Source organism: Pararge aegeria, chromosome Z (genome assembly GCF_905163445.1).
Source record: "Pararge aegeria chromosome Z, ilParAegt1.1, whole genome shotgun sequence".
NCBI lineage: Eukaryota > Metazoa > Arthropoda > Insecta > Lepidoptera > Nymphalidae > Pararge > Pararge aegeria.
The window spans coordinates 12,166,502-12,183,528 of NC_053208.1; the positions used below are offsets into that span (position 1 = coordinate 12,166,502).

The 17,027-nt window shown below is 34.6% G+C and overlaps 1 protein-coding gene across 1 annotated transcript in view; it reads right to left on the reverse strand.

Annotated features, from left to right (window-relative positions):
- Window positions 1-1,048: 1,048 nt before the first annotated feature.
- The window catches only part of LOC120636675 (protein apterous-like), a 104,327-nt gene continuing 88,348 nt past the window's right edge, over window positions 1,049-17,027 (reverse strand). Inside the window, exon 6 of the mRNA XM_039908241.1 lies at window positions 1,049-1,321. Within this exon, the coding sequence (XP_039764175.1) occupies window positions 1,115-1,321 (207 nt within the window). The 3' untranslated portion in view covers window positions 1,049-1,114. The remainder of the gene's footprint in view (window positions 1,322-17,027) is intronic.

Sequence of the window (17,027 nt, forward strand, 5' to 3'; positions counted from 1 at the left end):
ATAAACTAAATAATAAATTTTACTGTACAAATCTTTCCAGCCATGTCAATTAATTTAATTAGAGATCATCAATATACTCTTCTGTGTATACCTAAACGTTTCGCGGTAGAGTTCTAATATGTGTGTGTGCGTTTGTGAGAATTTTGGTACTGGGACGATTTTGATGCGATATTCGATTTTGCTTTGCTCAGAGCAGGTTCTTAGGGGTGTATTAATTATAGAACAACAAGAGAATAATTAAGTACTCTTGGTTATTTTACTACCGATCAATAGTTTACTTACCTCTTTTTCTACATAAAAATAAAGGTAAACCTAAGCAATTTTAAAACACGTTCCTAAATTGGACGGATGGATGACACATAATCCAATTTCTTATGCAGCCTGTTTGTAATATCGACAGAGTGACTGACTTTATGCTATTCTTGTTTACATATTGAAACGTAGGAAATAAGCCTTATAAGTATGATTACACAATCTTCAGCATCCGCGAACAAAGAAACTTCAGCTTTTTCTTATTTTTTAGTTAGTTTACCAAAAACAATCTGTTGTGTTTTCATTCTGTCTTTATTCTGAGAGGTTTCATAATAACTGGTACCTATATTGTCAATCCATTGTTATCGATGATTATTTTACTTACTGATTATGTTAGACTCGTTTTGATTTTTGAAAAAACAATATAGTAATACTCGTAAATACCATTTTAGTATGGACTAAGTTATTTTTCATTGCTTACGATATCTGCCTCTATTTTTACATCCATTATGCCACTTATTTACCATTTTATAGAACGAAGTTTAACCTTAATCCGCTAAGAGCATGTCTAGTGTGCTAATCCAAGTATCTATTACATAAAAACTTTCTCAATTTTGAAATCGAATTTACAACATTTTATTCTTGAAAATTTGATAAATGTACATTTTACACCGAATTCAGTTTCACTTTTTAACTCACCGCACCATTTCTCCGCGTCAGCAGTCCTTAGTTTTTTACAAAGATTTCACAACACATTGTACTATGTGATTTTTATCATCACTAATGATTTGTCCTGCTCTATTCGTCCACCGTTCGATTAGAGCGTTCAATTGCAAAGCGCTCATAAAGCGCAAAACTGGGGCTATGGACAGTCCATCGAATTTGGACTTGGCGGGCCCCCCATAACACTGTAAGGAGGACTGTGCGGAGGTAGCGACTGGATGGATCCCAGCGGTCCGTGGTACATATCCATCTCCAACGAACCGTCCGGAGACAGTTTGTCCGCCATTTTGTTTTCCTGCTTCGTCACCATGCGCCGCCATTTCGCACGCGCGTTCTGGAACCATACCTGTAAACAAAAAACATAACTTTGATGTCTGCTAAGTAAATAACTCGAACGCATTGCAATAAAATGTCGCGAGCGCAATAAAAGTTGTTTCGCCATAACCAGAAAGGGGATCGTGTAGCGGACCAAAACGGCGAGAAACGGTCACCAACGAGTTTGAAATTTTCGGAAATTACTTCTGATTTCACACTTCACGGTATTACATTGTCTTATATTTGTGGGTGAAATAACGAAATAAATTAATAAATATACTACGACAATACACACACCGCCATCTAGCTCCAAAGAAAGCGTAGCTTGTGTTATGGGTACTAAGACGACTGATGAATATTTTTACGAATAATATACATAAATACTTAGAATATACATATAAACACCCAGACACTGACAAACATTCATGCTCATCACACAAACATTTTGCAGTTGTGGGAATCGAGCCCACGGCCCTGGGCTCAGAAAGCAGGGTTGCTGCAAACTGCGCCAATCGGCCGTCAAAATTATAAAATAATTAAGCTTTCTTAAAAGGTGATCTATTAACGAACATTGTAATTTATATGCTTCCGATGCGTTCCATGCACTGAGACGATTTTGCGAGTAACTCATATGTCGTTTTTAATTGTATTTAAAGACGGGCCAAGGAGATTTTCTACCAGACGGTAAGTCGAAAACCATCGCCTATGAACAGAGAAACACTTCGCAGGGCATGCAAGAAACAGGCCCTACAAAGTGCCACCGTTTATCACAAACGTGAGGCGTAGATGTTAAGTATTAGAATTAAGAATTAAAATTCAAACGCAATAATGCTGCTTAGCGGCAGAAATAAGCATGGCGGTAGTGCTACGTATGAGATTAGAGCTTACTACTACCAAAATCTCATACGTAGATAAGGTAAAGGCCTCAAATTGCACTACTATCACGACAATGTAAAACTAGCAAAACCTTTATTTTGAGCCCTTCTTGTTTATCCGTAAGAAAGTCAATTCGTTCATTAGTTGCCTCTCGGAAGGTATGATTAACCGACGCAATGTATGACCGAGTAGTTAAAGCCTATCATTGGCTCACTGGATATGCGTTGCGTTCCTAAGTGTAGATGCAATCTTTAATTAGTGCGATTATAGTGTGGCGCCGTGCTACACTTCTCTTTCGAGCGAGACACTGCATTGGTTGTAGACTTTACACTTCATACCCTTAGTATGCACACCAAACAAGGATCGATTGGTTTCGAGCGTCAAACGAGATCACACTAAGATCACAACTCTAGATCACACTAAGACACTAAGAAGTAAAAAGGACCAAATTAGGTTCAACTTGAAAGCTTGGTAACTCATCATTGAAACAAACCAATAGAACCAAATGCGGTAGACTTTAAAACAAACAGCGTTATTTTCTTTTTTAATCTGTAGAAACCCTTAGTACAATCCCGGAGTCTTATTTGAAACTAACGCTGACGTTAAAGGAAAGTTGACCGTATTTAACTCGTTTCAGAGTCCCTAATCCTAACAGCTCTGCCCAGAAGGCTGCATGAAGAGTTGTGCACGAATTTAAGCTTTAACACAAGGTTGATAATTTTATTTTATCTATATCTGTATTCTGATACTCGAAAACGTTCTAACACAGGGGTACCTTAGAACGCACGTAATATAAAGGTCGTTTTCAAGTATCAAAACACTTGAAAATTAGAAAAAAATAGATCTTATTCGTATTAAATATAAGCGTAGAGTAAGTAAGAAGTACAGAGTGATATATAAAGCTTGATATGCGAAAATGCCTCCTCGATTGCGAGTGAGCAAATCTTGTGCTAATGCTACTGATGTAATAAAGTTTCGATACTCGAAGACCATTATACTCGCATTAAGCCCTCTCGTTTCCGCTCATATGCAGCGGGCCTTCGTAAAGTTCATCCATAACATTCCATCACGATGTTACTGCCATGACAATTAAATGCACGCGCTAAAGTTCTGTTTCTCAAACCGCCACCATCAACACTTAATTAGGACATTAATTAAGTAAACTGAAATAGAAAACTCGCATAGTAAGTACCTATTTACATTTTGTTCGAAAAAAAAAACAATGTTATCTCATCAACAGGTGCTCCGAAGTCCTGTTACTTAATTTTTTGTTTATGTCCGTTCTTATTGTTACTGTTAATTATATTTTTCTGAACTAAAGACATTTAAGGGCCCTCGGAGGGTAACTAGCTGTATTTCGTACATCCAAGTGTTGAAAACCTTTTCGATAAGTTTTCAACACCTGGATGGACGAAATACAGCTAGTATACTATCGTCTCTGAGATGGACAAAATAGTGTACGATTTAAAAATGGAGTACGAGTATTTTTTTAGTAAATTATTAAACCAAATAAAAAATAATAATAATATTTATCAAAAATACCCCGTGGAAACCATTTTTTGGGTTAGAATATCATTCTAAATTTTCTTTAATAATATTGATTGTTTTAGAATTACTCAATCAAAAACGGATGTTGGTGTACGGATTTATCGGAAAATTATGCAGATAAACTTTCTGAGATCACGAATAAAATCACAAAGCTCAGTGAGAGCTTTGTGTTTTATTAGTGTACAAGGACTATAAAGACTTCTTCATGAAAATCGTGAACCTTCAAAGTCCCTAATAACAAAGGATTAATGTGTGAGCTTAAAAGGACAAAGCTACTGAATGCAGTGACGTTCAATGCAATGAATAAAACTAGTGCTGTGCTACATAACAAGATAACGTGAACCAAGTGAACTGTGAATCATAGTTTGAGACTAAGTTAAGTTAGTAAGACTAAGTAAGACTAAGTTAAATAATATTAGTCGTGTGACACAAAATGAAATAATATTAGTCGTGTCACACGACTAATATTATTTAGCTAAAAGTAAATAGATTATTAGGCCAAAATTAACTAGCTTGTTGATAAATGAAAGGTAGACTCAAGAAACGAATAAATATATTTTTTTCTAAACAAAATAGTTGTTGCTTTCCAACTATTGACGGCCGATTGGCGCAGTTTGCAGCGACCCTGCTTTCTGAGTCCAAGGCCGTGGGTTCGATTCCCACAACTGTTTTTCAGTGTCTGGGTGTTTATATGTATTTTCTAAGTATTTATGTATATAATTCATAAAATTATTTATTAGTCATCTTAGTACCCATAACACAAGCAACGTTTACTTTGAGGCTAGATGGCGATGTGTGTATTGTCGTACTATATTTATTTATTTATTTATTTATTTTAACTGTACCGTTCTTGATGCAAATAAGTAAAAAAAAAATCTTTTCGGATATTTTGCTTCAAAGGTTGACCCTTGATTGATCACTCATTGTTCATCCTGCAAATCATTCTTATAAAAACGTCACTATTAATATCAATCTACAGTTCATTCTATTTATTAATATTAATAATTATACTTTTATATAGCCATTAATATTTGATCTTATTAATTATTAATATTAATAATCATCTTTTTAGTAGAGTAATTGCAGGACGTGCAAATACTTGGCCAATGGCACGCAGCCGCAAGGCCGGCTCCGCCCACAGCGACATGGCTGCTATAAATGTGGTCTAATGCCAAATTTAGAATATCGCTTGTTTCGTAGATGCAGTATCAAAAATAAATAACTTTAGAAGTCGAGAAATCAGTATAAGTAGACCATTTGATAGATCTTAAAGTAGTCCTTTTTACTACTTATTTATTTATCGCAATAAATAAGTATTAAAAAGGATTTTTTAGACCTGCAAGATTAGATTCATTCACAGCCGAATTGGCACTACTTCTTGTGTTTTTGGACCAAAAAGTCCTTTTTTATGTTTGCCCTTATAAGGGGCAAACATAAGAAAGGGCAGAACAGTTCAATACTTAGTAGATTTTAAAGTCGCTATAGTTAAAAAAACTGTTTTAACAATCCCATCCATATAAACGTAATAATTATTTAGACTACCAAAGACCAATTAAAACTACTTAACGAAAGAAAATACTTAAAAAGAGCCTCTTTTTGTTCTTTAAATTACATTCCCTACATATACGATAAACAAATAAGAATGATAATATTATATAAAGAAAATACACATGGGAAAATTCTTATAGGGGAATGTACGGTATATTAGACCATTCTTTAAATTGGACCACCCTCATATCTCGAAAAATTACTATTTCAATTGTTTTCAAGGAAACAGTGACGATTTTGTTTTATCCAACAAAATTGAGCGTCCGTGTTTTTCTATCGAAATCGTAGAATAAATAAGAAAAACCTCATTTGAATTATAAAAAAAAAATTAAAATAAATAACATGTTTCAGGAAGTAATTTAACATATCTTTCAATACCAATTAGCGTGCTCGCAAGCTTTGTCAGTCACCCAGCCTATTCATAAATTCATCATAAGCGTTACCGATAGCGTCGTGACGTCGAGAGGAACGCATGAAGAATGGGTGAAAAGCGCAGAGGACGACACGATTGATGATACCACGTCCGCACATGCCCGCCTGTCACACGCAGATAACAAACACTGAGGCATGGTGGTCCCAAAAAAAATTCTCGTTATGAATGACGCGACTACCTTGTACCGCTCCCATTCAAGTCTAACGTTTTGTTGATCGAACGATTATTATGTACCTGAACGTTAGAATTATGTACATTAACATATTAGAATTGTGTAAGGGTTGGAAAACCAATGAGAGATGAGATGCCACTAATTTTAGATACAATCCTAACCTATGAATTGTGTTTTTTTCTTTGCCTTTCCTCCACGCCCTAACTAGCAACCAATCAACTTGATTTTGATGGCATAGAGTTGGTTTGATTGACAAAGGCTACTTTTTATCCCAGGAAAACAAACGGTTCCCACGGGATTTGTATAAAAAGCTTAATAAAAGCGGACGAAACTTCGGGCAACAGCTAGTTATAAAATATTATCGGGAGTAGCTTCAGAGCACGTACAGAGTGGCAGTGATGATATAAAATGAAGAAAATCTCCAGTACAAGTTATAAAAAACTTAAGGATAGGCATTGTTAGAGTTATTAAAAGCGTACCCTTGTATTTATAACTCGTTCTGGAGATTTTCTTCATTTTATATCATCTGCATACCCACTATGCACGCCACTACTGAGAGTGGCTATCAGTGTATGATAGTCAACAATAAAGTTAAAAATATACAAGTAGTGCACTGAAAAGGCTTTCCAATATGTTATAATTTCACCCTTTCAATATAAATCTTTTTGAAATAGGAAGGCGAATTGGAACTGCCTATCGCAGCCTCGAGGCGCGTGTAACACAATAACCGAACGCTAGCCCATTTGCAACGGTGTAAAGCTTTTTTATTTTGGTATCCCGAATTTTGTTCCCCATCTAAATTTTATTTACTCAAAACATTACCCCTTGAATTTTATCCATAAAAGAAATAAAAACTAACATCCATTAAGCGAAACCGATACACTCGTACCATTAGCAGATTCAACTTGATACCCCAATTAAATTCATAAAACTTTTATTTTTTAGAAATCTACACTAAATGGATAGATTTCATACAAATTGTATATATACTGCCTTAGTTTCATTTGCGTTTATGTTTTTTTTTCTAATATACCTAATGCACTTTATGCAATGTGGCACATTATACACTTACTTACTCTTTGTTTGGTATCTTCAAACTGATTTTTCCAGTTAACGTTTCCGCACGATTTTTACAAATAGCCTCTGTTAGCTATGTTCGGCTTTACAGATAATGCGATCATGGCGAAAACAAGCGTCTTGGGGGAGAAAATATAATATAAACTTTTAAGTAAATTTTTTCGCGATTTTTTCCCACAAAAATTAATTTACGAACTCCTGTGACATTTACATAATCACGGGTATTAAAACTCACAGTAAAGATGTTGTACGCACTAATTTGAGGAGCTAATAGTCCGATTTATAAAATCTTATTTTCCTTTTAATATGCCATCACGCTACGCCCTATGAGTACCGAGAAAACTAAGCAAAAACAAAGTAATAAAGCCGCCAAGCGATTCAAATCGTTGGGTCGGGATATATTGTATAGAATAGCCGGCTAGGGTTGGAATAAGTTGTACGCGGACAAAGCCGTGGTAAATTTAAGATTGACTAGGTACTTACCCATAATAAAGTCTGTGCGTGACTGTACTAAATGAAAACCGTCTTCAAATTAAATCCGCAGAATGATAAATAAATAATTGACATAGTCAACAAGCATCATAAAATAATGAGAGCCGCGTGCTTCAGCACCCCTCATTATGCCGACAACATAGCTATCTATTACATGAGCGAGCCTAACAATGAGAAAAATCATAAAGTGAAAAATCAGTCAAGTGCGACTCGGACCTCCCGTGGGAATTCAGATTTCCGTTCAATTAATTATCATCGTAATTATTTTGTTTCACTAAATTTGAGTGAGCTTTTTATTTTAATAATCTTCGTTTATTTCAATTCTTTTAATTTATTAATAACAATATATATTCATAAAAATAATTGTTTATAAATATAACCTAAAATAAACTATTTAAAACTAAATAAAATCTAAAACGTCCTCGAAACCACCGCAGCGAGGCACAGTTCCTAAGATGCTGGCAGCATTGCCCCCTTGGATTGCCAAACTAATTCGTTGGCCAAGGTAACTGCCCGCTCTAGGATCACCGGTAGATTTGATAACCCTTTTCGATAATTCTTTGAAAAGGGCTCTTACCTCCGGACCCCACGGTCCCAAAGTCTCTACTCCAAAAGACACAAAAATGAATCAAAAAATTCAATTCTACTTTTAAATAATTTGCAAAAAAGTGTACCGTTAAGTTAAAATTTTATGATTTTTATTCGTTTCGTCAGTTACGCTAAATCAGAAGTAATGCCTCACAAAAACTGCTAATATTTTATTGTTCATGTTGGTAGTTCACTCTAGTAGTACTAACTACAACTTTGTATATACGAATTAATGTTATTTAGAAGCATTTATATATAATTATTTAAAGACACCTTTTCGATCTCCAAATTTATCTATTTTACTTATTTTAATTATTTTTGATTTTTTCCTATAAATTCTCCGTTACCTGACAAAATTTAATTTTGTTTTAAATGTTATGTATATAATATGTTAGTTCTTATAAACTATTTAACCAAGAATTATCGCACATTTCAAAGTCGGTATTTTTAATATTATTACAATAATCGCCCGTTTTAGTGCGAGGAATTCAAAAATGACTACATAGAGGTATATCCTTATTTTACTGAATTAACCAAATATTTTAAATGCGAAAGTGTGTGTTTTTGCATGTTTGTCTGGTAGACTCCACATGCCTTTCAGAACGTCATGAAATCTCTGAGTGCTCGAACTCTTCCTGCCTTCACCGTTATATCAAGTGATATTTTAACAATAAATTTGCTCTTAAAATGAGATTTATCATATTACTATGTTAAATAATTTGATTGAAATTTATCTTGTCATAAATGTCAATTTAACAGCACATTCATCTGTAAAAATTATTTAAATCTCGCGTGAAGATTTATGTTTTGTCCGTTGATTTAATATTTTGTATATAACAACTTTAAAGGAACTTGTGCATCTTCTTTTGATAAGCACCATATGGTCAGTTGTAACTGATGATGAAGATCATGGATGACCACCACTATACAATAATTAGTATTACACGCCTCGATTTTGGTATATGGTATATATGCTCGTCCCCGTAAAAAAGCTGATGGTGAAGTGCTGGGAGACGTGCTCCACCATTAACACCCAGGCCTCGGGAAAAGCAATATCATGTAAAGGTTATGAGCAGTTGGCATTTGCTATGTTTAGATAATTTCATAACAGCCAACTAAAGATCTTGAAAAAAAAACCGACTTTTCTTTGACAAAAAAATTTAAGTCGGTATACTTTGTATATGTTTTCCTTTTTTAAAGAACCTAACAAGGAAAGAGACTTAAAATGTTGTAGAAAATATTTATTTTAGGAATTTTTAAGTTCTTTTTAATAAAGCCAGTTTTTTTGTTGAATTTTTTTTTGTTGGGGAAACCAGATTACTTGTTAGGGGTTCAATAATTACGTTTTGGTATACGTTCAAATGTTAAAACTGTTGCCCTGTTCCTATTTTGACGTGTAAACTACTAATTTATCTTACAGTTTTGAGTAATTTTTCAGTGGTAAATGCGATGATGGGGCATAATGGTTTGATATGACAGAGTTACAAAACGTGCTCTCCGTGGCACGAGTGTGGAGTCCCACCATTTCCTTACTCCGACTGTTACTGAGATTTTTTCCTAGAATAACCCAATAACTCAAAATTATTCGCTATAAAGGTGTGCAATCCTTTAACAAGCAAATTGATCAATATTTATAAAGAGAAATTAGAACAAAGAATTGATAATCCAGCAAACATAAGAAAAATATTGAAATGTTTCTAATACATTTATCTCTTATCTTCAAAGCTTAAACTTAGAAGAAGACACAATGGTGTAATAGAACTATTTCTTGAACAAGATGTAAATCTGGGCCGAGCTGTTCATATGACATTGACAGAGTGCTCTTCGCCGCTATGTATGTCAATATTAATAAACTGAGTTGTTATTTCAAAACTGCTTTTGTATTTATTATTGCTTACAAGTTTTTTTAGGGTCTAGTGAGTTCACACATCTCTTGTACTGACATGGTATTAAACTTACTAGCGGTTCCCCGTGACTTGGTCTGATTTCAACATTGAAATAAATTTACTCATACATAAATTTTTCCGCTATTCTTAAACCATAAACCCAAAACCACCGCATCTTATCACCCGCTTGCACTATAATTTCGACTGCGCGACTCCTAAGAGTCGAACGTAATTTGAAATAGCTTATAACCTTCTTTCAGAATTAGCTTAATACAAAATATGACTACTTTCAAAGACTTACAAATAAATAAACAAAAAAACTTACAGCACATTATTGTAAATACAACGTATCATAGCTGTCTGTGATAAAAATGTATGAATTTGAATTTGTATTTTAAATATATTACACAAATTAGTACAGTAGTCAAAATTTCATTACTTATTTTTTCGAAAATGAGTATAACTTTGGTATTATTTCCAAGGTTTTACGTATTTCATTTGATTTCTAATCATCATTTTCACATCAACCCATTACCGGCCCACAACAGAGCACGGTCTGACCCGTTGGACTACGGTCAACCTGGGCTGGCCCAGTAAGGATTGGTGGACTCGACACACCTTTGAGCAAAGTTATGTGGAACTCTCAGGCATGCAGGTATCCTCACGATTTTTTTACTTCACTTTTGAAGCAAGTGATATTTTAATTACTAAAAACGAACATAACTTAGAAAAGTTAGAGGTAGGTGCGTGCTGGGATTCGAACTCGACCCACCGAACGTGAAGTCGAGCTCCTACCCAATGCGCTATCACCGCAATACCAATTTACCCAAAATGACTGATTGCAAATAACTTTACAGAACCATCTATTGAACATAATAGTGATATTTTTGTTACTGATGTTTTTTATTTCCCATACAAGTTTTGATTTAGCTTAAATAGGTGTATTTAATACCAAACACGCACATTAAAAGAAAATATCAAGCAAAAACCTACATACATCGCGAGAAATTCGAGCATATGTGAAGTCTATCATCGATTTCAGCGTGCTCATTCTAAGCTCTACATTCTTGTCCAATTAAAGAAGTTTTTTTTGCCAGGCAGTGAGATATAAACTAGCAGTAACTAACATATTAATCATTGCATTAAATGTGTATAACTTATTAAATGGACGATGTATATAAGCCTATAACTTTGATTAATAGATACTTCACATTCCTCCCGACTTAATAAATCAACAAGACATACAAACTTCATCGTTTACTAGAAGCTTTAATATCTGTTCAATTAAATACGTATGAGTAAAAATGCAATCATATTTAAAATATCTCGTTTTCGTAACCGATATAAAACCCACGTAATGATATAAAACATGAATTTATTCTAAAAATATTTATTGTGGTGCATAAACTGTACAACACAAAAGTAATCATCAATAAACCTTGAATCACAAAAAAGCTCCAATGTCTAAGTAGACACAGCGATCAAAGCTCCCCAACATTCCACTTATGTGTAAATAAAAACTGAAGAGATGTGATTAATAGTCCGTTTTCCTTATATAAATAATATTTGAATAAATTAGGAGGCAGACGCGGCACGTCCGCTCGGCGGGTGTACGCGCGACCAAATGACAAATGGATGCCTTTTGAAATCGCGGCGGAAATTATCTGCCCAACCGACCGTCTCAAGACGATGCGTTCGTACTAATTACTAGAGCGTTTGATTGTGATCTCCACTTAAATCCACAACCAGAAATGTATCCTAAGCTTTCAAACTAAAGTTCAATTTCGCGTAAATGCTTTCAATTATTATTGTCACTGAACGTACTTAGAAAGTAAAATTATATCTGGCCAAATGTCGAGGTGTGACCATCCGCTTCTAATTGCAGGGGTTGAAACGCCTTCTGAACTCCTTGAATTATTTGTGTGCCGTCAAGAGGCATCTTTATAGTGTACAAATTTAGTGCATGAAAACGATTTAAAAATAGATCTTCTGTAGCATAAATACACACATTTAATTTCCTTAAGGACCCATTACACATACCAGTGGGATATATGAGATATTGTTTGTATATCTAATTAGCGCGGGAAGACTGTTGGTATTTGCCGACATTGGCGATAATTCTAGCTCATTAGGACAAAGGTTGTTCATATTCACGAATGTCATATGGAAGAAAATTATTAAACTCTAATAAATTTTTAATACTGCCGTGTTAAACTTAATTACTGTACAAATAGTAACAAGTAAACATAAAAAGTTCTACATATCATTTAGCACACCGTTGAAACCTATCTGAAATTATTATAAAATAATATGGTACATATATTATAAAATAACCCCCACATCCACTGGTCCTCAAAGCTATGTGTCCTATTTAAACTTCGCAGCTTTATGAAATATGTCGGTAACTAACGTTCTTTAAAGGGTCAAGTTTGATTTATTTTTACTCTTTATTGCACAACCAAAAAAAAAAAACAGTTTACAAAAGGCGGGCTAAATTCTACCAGCCATCCTTCGGACGTGCGAGAAAAAAAAGTGTGGGTATGGCATTTGATGATTTTCTACGAAGCATGTTGCATGCCAAGTCAAATCACCTCGATTAGTTGGCAACCATATTACGTGTAACTAGAATAAAAATAACAAAAACAAGGAAAACTAAGCAAATTTGCTATTATCCGCATACGCACTTTGCAATTGTCCATGTAAAGTCGACAACGTCTGAGGAGATGATGGTTTGATTATTTGTTTGTTAGTTACTTATGTTCGGCTCAACTGAAAACTCGGGATAAAATTTGATACTAAATTAGCCTACATCTGGTTGGAGATAGACATAGAATACCTACTTATTATCCCGAAAAAATCGCCAGATATAATCCCACAGGAACTTTATAAAACGGCATCACAGGTAAATCAATATCAGCTAAACCAGCAAGGTTGTCACCTAAATTAAGTACAGTGTCCATTGTACGTTTATCATGGACTTCCGCTGACAAATTAATAACTAATATAATTGAGTAAACTTTTTCTTTTAAAATTTGCGTACTAAATACACTTTATTGAAATGAACCCGCCGGTATAATTAACAAACCCCAGTAGCAAGCGCAACACACATTAGGGATGAATGGTGAAAGACCAAAGTACAAGGAAAGGCACTTTTTCAATCAACTAATTACGCAGCGCTACTTCAATCTGAGTCATTTTTCAGTTTGGAAAAAAAATACAAACGGAGCGAGTGACAAATCACGCAATTGCGGACGCACGGAGAGAATTATGTCGCGGTTTGTTCTAAATGCGCCTGCGCCGCTTTGCGCCTTCCCTGGGGCTCGGGACTTCGGCTACACCCGACGCGCGCGCTTTTACAGGGCTGTACACAGTCAGTGCATTGTTAACTTTTTTGGTGGTCTAGACTACTGACCTAATAATATACTATTATCTCCCACTTGACAGACGTTTGTCCCTTTTTTTACTTAAATTACTTTTTATACAAATGGAATTAACTATATAGAAAGAGTGTCAAAAAAAGAAAAAAATAACTACAATGTTTAATGTATCGCTATGTGAAAATGCGTGTGTTAAATGATGCCTGGTAAGTTGTTAAACTGTAATGCGAGTGTCCAAGGAACTAAAATTTGAATTACAAAATTACAAATTTTAATACAATCCGAAAATTCCCCATTTTTGTTCCCCGTTGAAATTTTAATTTTCTATCATATGAAGGCTGGGAGCCTCGACGTTCTTCAAAAACATGTTAGAGGGAAAATTCTAGCAAATATAAGTATTTTTTAATTAAATTTGAATTACAAAACGGCTATTTTAATACAATCCGCAAATTCCGCAATTTTGCTCCACGTTAAAATTTTTATTTTCTATCATATGAAGACTGGGAGCCTCGACGTTCTTCAAAAACATGCTAGAGGGAAAGTTCTAGCAAATAAAAGAATTTTTTAATCCCAACAAAGTGAAATTTATCATCATAATCTTCTAATAAATTTCTTCACGATTTTACATCTGAATCCGAGTTGTTTGAATATTCAAGCGCAGACTATTAATTGAAAAATTACCTATATTTAGAGAAAAACCTAATTCAGGTATATAGTTAACTTTTAAAAAGGAACCCTAAAACTCATATTATCAATGAAAAATGTTTTAATTCTAGTTGGTAATCAGGTAAGGCGAGAACTTGAAAAGTAATTACAAAATGCGGACTTATCCCTTCCCACATACTCGTAGTATAGAGTAAGGAACGATGAGGCCGCTAATTGCCTGCCTACGCTGAAAAGCTTCTCAGTAAAATAAGAATTTACTTAAAAAATACCGGTTATTTAATTTCACTGTAATACAATTTTAGTTACAGAACATTTTACACAATTTTAAAATGAAATAAGAATTTAAATTTAGTTTCAATCCTGTAAAATTAAACGGTCCGAGTAGTTGTAGATAACATCGATTTTTTGTAATATTACAGCTACATTATTTATCTGCTAAGCTTAAGTTATGGCATTGCAACTACAAGCAATTGCAGACCTGTAATACTACCTAAAATAGTTGCTAATTCGTCGATTGTAAACTTGACCTCGCCAGCTAGTGCGTGCCTGCAGTTTGATAACTACCGGCTACGGAAAACCGGAGCCGGAACCCCATTAACCATCTTTCTCTTCTTAAAACTCCCACCAGTGGTCGAGAAATATTTCTCTAAATGTGAGCATATAGAGAAATATTTCTCTTTCCTGTGTAGAGTTCTAATAGTAGTGGCAACACCCAGTGGCGAAATCCCTATACCGCTTTATTATTTGTTGAGCGAAGCGAATTCTGCCTGTGGCATCGTAATTTCCGAACGGATTTAATGTTGTTTTTTCTATCAAGTAGGCCGCCACCATAAAATCTCGAAATATTTTTTTTTCCACATCTCTCTCAATAGGAATCATTATAGCAGAATAATGTATACTACAATTTTAAAAGCCAGGTGTTTTTTTTATTAAAAATTTATAAGAATTTAATTTTTTTTTATATATTTGATAAAAATTACTTTAATTATAATGATGATTATTACTCCAACAACCCGCATTGAAGCACTTTGAAGACGCGCTGCGCGAACCGTAAACACAAAACACAAAATAAGGTATTGTAAGAGGAAACCGCGAGTGTCTTTAGTACAGAGAAGCTCCTGCCTGCCAAACGTGAAGCTTTGTGAAAACAAGTACATAGCCAGGGAAGAGGTAATTATGAAGATTCCGTTAAAAGAGAATAGGGATGGCTCCCTTCAATGTATACGGAAAAAAATACTTGGTCGCATCTAACCTTGCAATCCGTAAAAAAATCAAATAGAAAATTGCTGAATGCAATAATATCAAGTACCTCTTCTGTAACATCTAAATAGCAATGTTCATCTATGAGCCCAGGGATGTTCATTTATTTTAGAACCAAGGAATCAGTTTGCACGCGGACAAAGCGCAAGTAACATTGTGTCAAACAACTTTACTTTGTAATTATATATTTTTCTGGTTACAAAAGTTCTCTCAACACCATTCATTCCTAATGTGTGTTGCGCTCGCTACTGAAGTTTGTTAATTATCTCACTGGGTTAATTTATAAATTATGTAGTCATAAAGCGTATTTAGTACGCAAATTTTGAAACATAAAGGTTACTTAATTATTTTAGTCATTGATTTGTCAGACATTGCGGAAGGAGTCGTACATGAAAAAAGCAATATTTACCATAGCATCTAGTTTAAAGTGTAGATAAATGTCCCTGTTACGATTACTCGAATACTTATTATTCTGAGTTCGCTGTCTCAATATAAATATTGCATAACATTTTTATTATGGTTCTACAAGCTTCTATTTCAATAAAAACTTACCTATAAAATTTTAGTGACAACACAACTAGGATTGCATTGATCTGGTCTTATATTGATTCGTAAGATCGACATAGATTCGCCGATAAAGTTAACAAGGTCCGCCGAGATTTAAATTGCATTTGAATTTTCTATCCTCTTTATAAGGCATGTGCAATTCTGAGAAATATTTAAAAGAATCGCATTCCTATTTTATGTAGTAGTCTTTTAGAATTTTTTATTAAAAATGTTTAATAACTCGTATTTAAACTTAAAGGACTTGCTTACACCTTTGCTTCAAATAGAAGGGGTATTTTTAGGTCTACGTACATAGATCTTAAAACGAGCAGGCACTTATTCAGTCTCTCTTAAAAAATTGGAGAGTGTGAAACTTACGTTATGAGTATTCCACACTTACGCGATATATTATAAACATAACAACATATAGGCGCAAAATTGCCTTCAGGTCCTTGGATATGAGTAGAAATTAACTAAAGTTTACCCCACTGTGAATCGCAGTGCGCCCCGTGCTTCGCTCCTTCGCTCTTTTAAAGTCCTTAAACTTATAAAAACTTGTAAGTCAACTATATGCTTTTAGAGCAAACAATCTTTTACGAACAAATATATCTCGACTCCATCTGATGCTATCTGTAAAAAGAAAAAACGACCCAAGATTTCTCCACGGGAGCGTCCAGCCAAAACTCGGTGTACGCAAAACGAAAAAGCCCTTATCTCGGCAAAATGGCGAACGCAATCCGTTCCCTTTTTGTGAGAAAAAAATCTCGATCAATATTCGGAGGTCGGGAGAGGGATTCTCTTTGCGTTCGTATAATTGGTTGAGAGAAAATTTATGCGGCGCGCGCTATCTACGAGAAATTCGGGCCAAGTCGACTGAGCTCGGTCGATAAATGGAAAGGGTACAATGCCTACCGTTTATATGCCTCGCCACAACTTCTAAGATGTCGTGGCGTATATGCCTGGACCTGGATGTAAAGTGGTGTGTTGTGTTGTTTTGTGTGTACACATATATATACCGTCTTTAGACCGTGACCTAAACCTACTGACTGCTAGCCTAGCCTTAATTATACCTACAGCTTATATTAATTGTACCTAAACTTGCATTATAAAGCATAGGTATTTAGTAGGTCAGGTAACATTCTTTGAATGTTTGCAATCCCTAAGTCAACAATCCAAAAATGCGAAAATGTTCTTTGGACCACTCGTTGTGTAATATTACAGGTTTACTTGATTCTACAAACATCAAAACAACGTACCAATACAGCTCT